Source organism: Miscanthus floridulus, chromosome 4 (genome assembly GCF_019320115.1).
Source record: "Miscanthus floridulus cultivar M001 chromosome 4, ASM1932011v1, whole genome shotgun sequence".
Classification (NCBI taxonomy): Eukaryota; Viridiplantae; Streptophyta; class Magnoliopsida; order Poales; family Poaceae; genus Miscanthus; species Miscanthus floridulus.
This window is the reverse complement of record NC_089583.1, coordinates 78,498,995-78,500,807: the sequence shown is the minus strand read 5'-3', so window position 1 is coordinate 78,500,807 and position 1,813 is coordinate 78,498,995. Positions and strand designations below refer to the sequence as shown.

The 1,813-nt window shown below is 42.5% G+C and overlaps 1 protein-coding gene across 1 annotated transcript; it reads right to left on the bottom strand.

Moving 5' to 3' along the window:
* Positions 1-217: 217 nt before the first annotated feature.
* Positions 218-745, bottom strand: LOC136548674 (F-box protein At5g49610-like). Its single transcript, XM_066540116.1, has one exon. The coding sequence runs from the start codon at positions 743-745 to the stop codon at positions 218-220; it is 528 nt and encodes a 175-aa protein (XP_066396213.1).
* Between the last annotated feature and the right edge of the window lie 1,068 nt (positions 746-1,813).

Below are 1,813 nucleotides of genomic sequence, written 5' to 3'. Positions count from 1 at the left end.
ATTCCATTCTAGGTGAACTATAACCGTTCTATAGCATGACTGAAAATCAAAGTTACCAAACTTACATAGGCTGATAGTATGCTTCAATGTCCATTTGTTATTAGTACCATAGTCTTCAAGGATCCAGATTGAAAGCTTGGACATATTGCGACCACCAACAGTCCATTGACACAAGTGATCCTGATTTTAAAAGAAGGCGCGTGAAAAAAACACGCGTCTAGTTAGGAAATTTCCTCCATGTCTTTCCCTCCATATCCACAGCAAGTATAAGATGGTAACCATTGTAGAACCCAATATAGTGCAAACAACCATTAAGAAACATAGTTCCTATTTTTGAAAATGTCAACTGAGCATTCTTGACCCATTTAGATTCCTTAAAGATCCATGCTGCAGTTTTAGATGAGTAGATGTCCGCACCCACATACTGACCATTCTCCTCCATATATTCAAGCACATGGAAGTACGAGGAGGCTATCGGATCGAACCTCAATCGAGTCTCACCAACAGAATGGATTCTAGGCGGCAGTTTCTTGAACTTCTGGGTTGCCGGATTACAGATGACATAGCAGTATCCATCAGCCCCAAGGCACCGGCAAAAGATGAGGCTATTGCAGCAATCTAAGACAGCTACATTGTTCATGGTGAAGGGCAAGAAAGACAAGGAGGGGTAAACGCCAGAGATGCTGATGAAGTTTTGTTGGTCATAGAATCCATCGTAGAAGAAGCCGAACACAGTCTGGGGCATCAACTTATAGTTGTCTGAGATAAGGCTATTCTAGGAGCGATAGACACATTTGTAGCAGAACAAGGAGTGAGCGGGGAGGCGGTAGAGGATCTCGACAATGGCATCGTCCGTGAAGCTGGCCAGTGCGTTCCTCTTGTTGGGGGCCTCCATTTCGTCCGTGTGCCGTAGAATGAGAGCTTGCTCAGAAATGAGATTACTAAAGAGGAAAATAATCCAATAAAGATCCAACAGTGAAGTCCACAACTCATACCAAAGTGCAACTTGAACAACCATTAACAATTTTCATGGTACGGCCTCAAACAAATTTAGAGTAGCACCACACACACACACACACACACACACACACACACACATATATATATATATATATATATATATATATATATATATATATATATATATATATATAACTCAAACTAAAATAGCAGTTAATGGAGCTGTAACCATTACAATTCTAGCTAAATCAAGTCTATCCATCACACTTACAATCAGTACATGAGCTCAGAGCTTAGGAGACAGACAAAGATTAAGAGGAGACAATTACAACAGTTTTGAAGACAGAAGCAATGGGCCTGTTTGTTTGCCTAGACATATAGGTATAATCAAGCAAGCACTTGACAATTAACGGGCCTAGTTACACAGGCATTTACAGTAACAAAACTGAACATATGCAGAAAACCAAGACATCAGCAGAAAACCAACCAGTGCCACCTCCTAGTTCTTTTCATCATCGTATCATTGGCCTAACCAGATCTCCAATGCTAGAATATTTCTTGTATACCTCATGTTCAAGCAAGGACCAAAATAGTGAAGCGAACAAAAAAAGGCGAGAAAAGAGACCTGCGGATCGGATCTGTCGCCTCTACCGTGGCACACAACAGACACAGACACCAATGCCGCCGTGCTCCACCAGCAAGCCTCGCCGCCTAGCCTCCAAAAGGATGCCGGAACCACCACAGCACACTGGGGATCCTCCGCCGCTGTCGCCGCCGTCGCTAGTCTAACGGGCATAGATTTGTTTCCACTTGAAGGGAAAATATCCAATATAGGTCAACCAAGAACTATAAC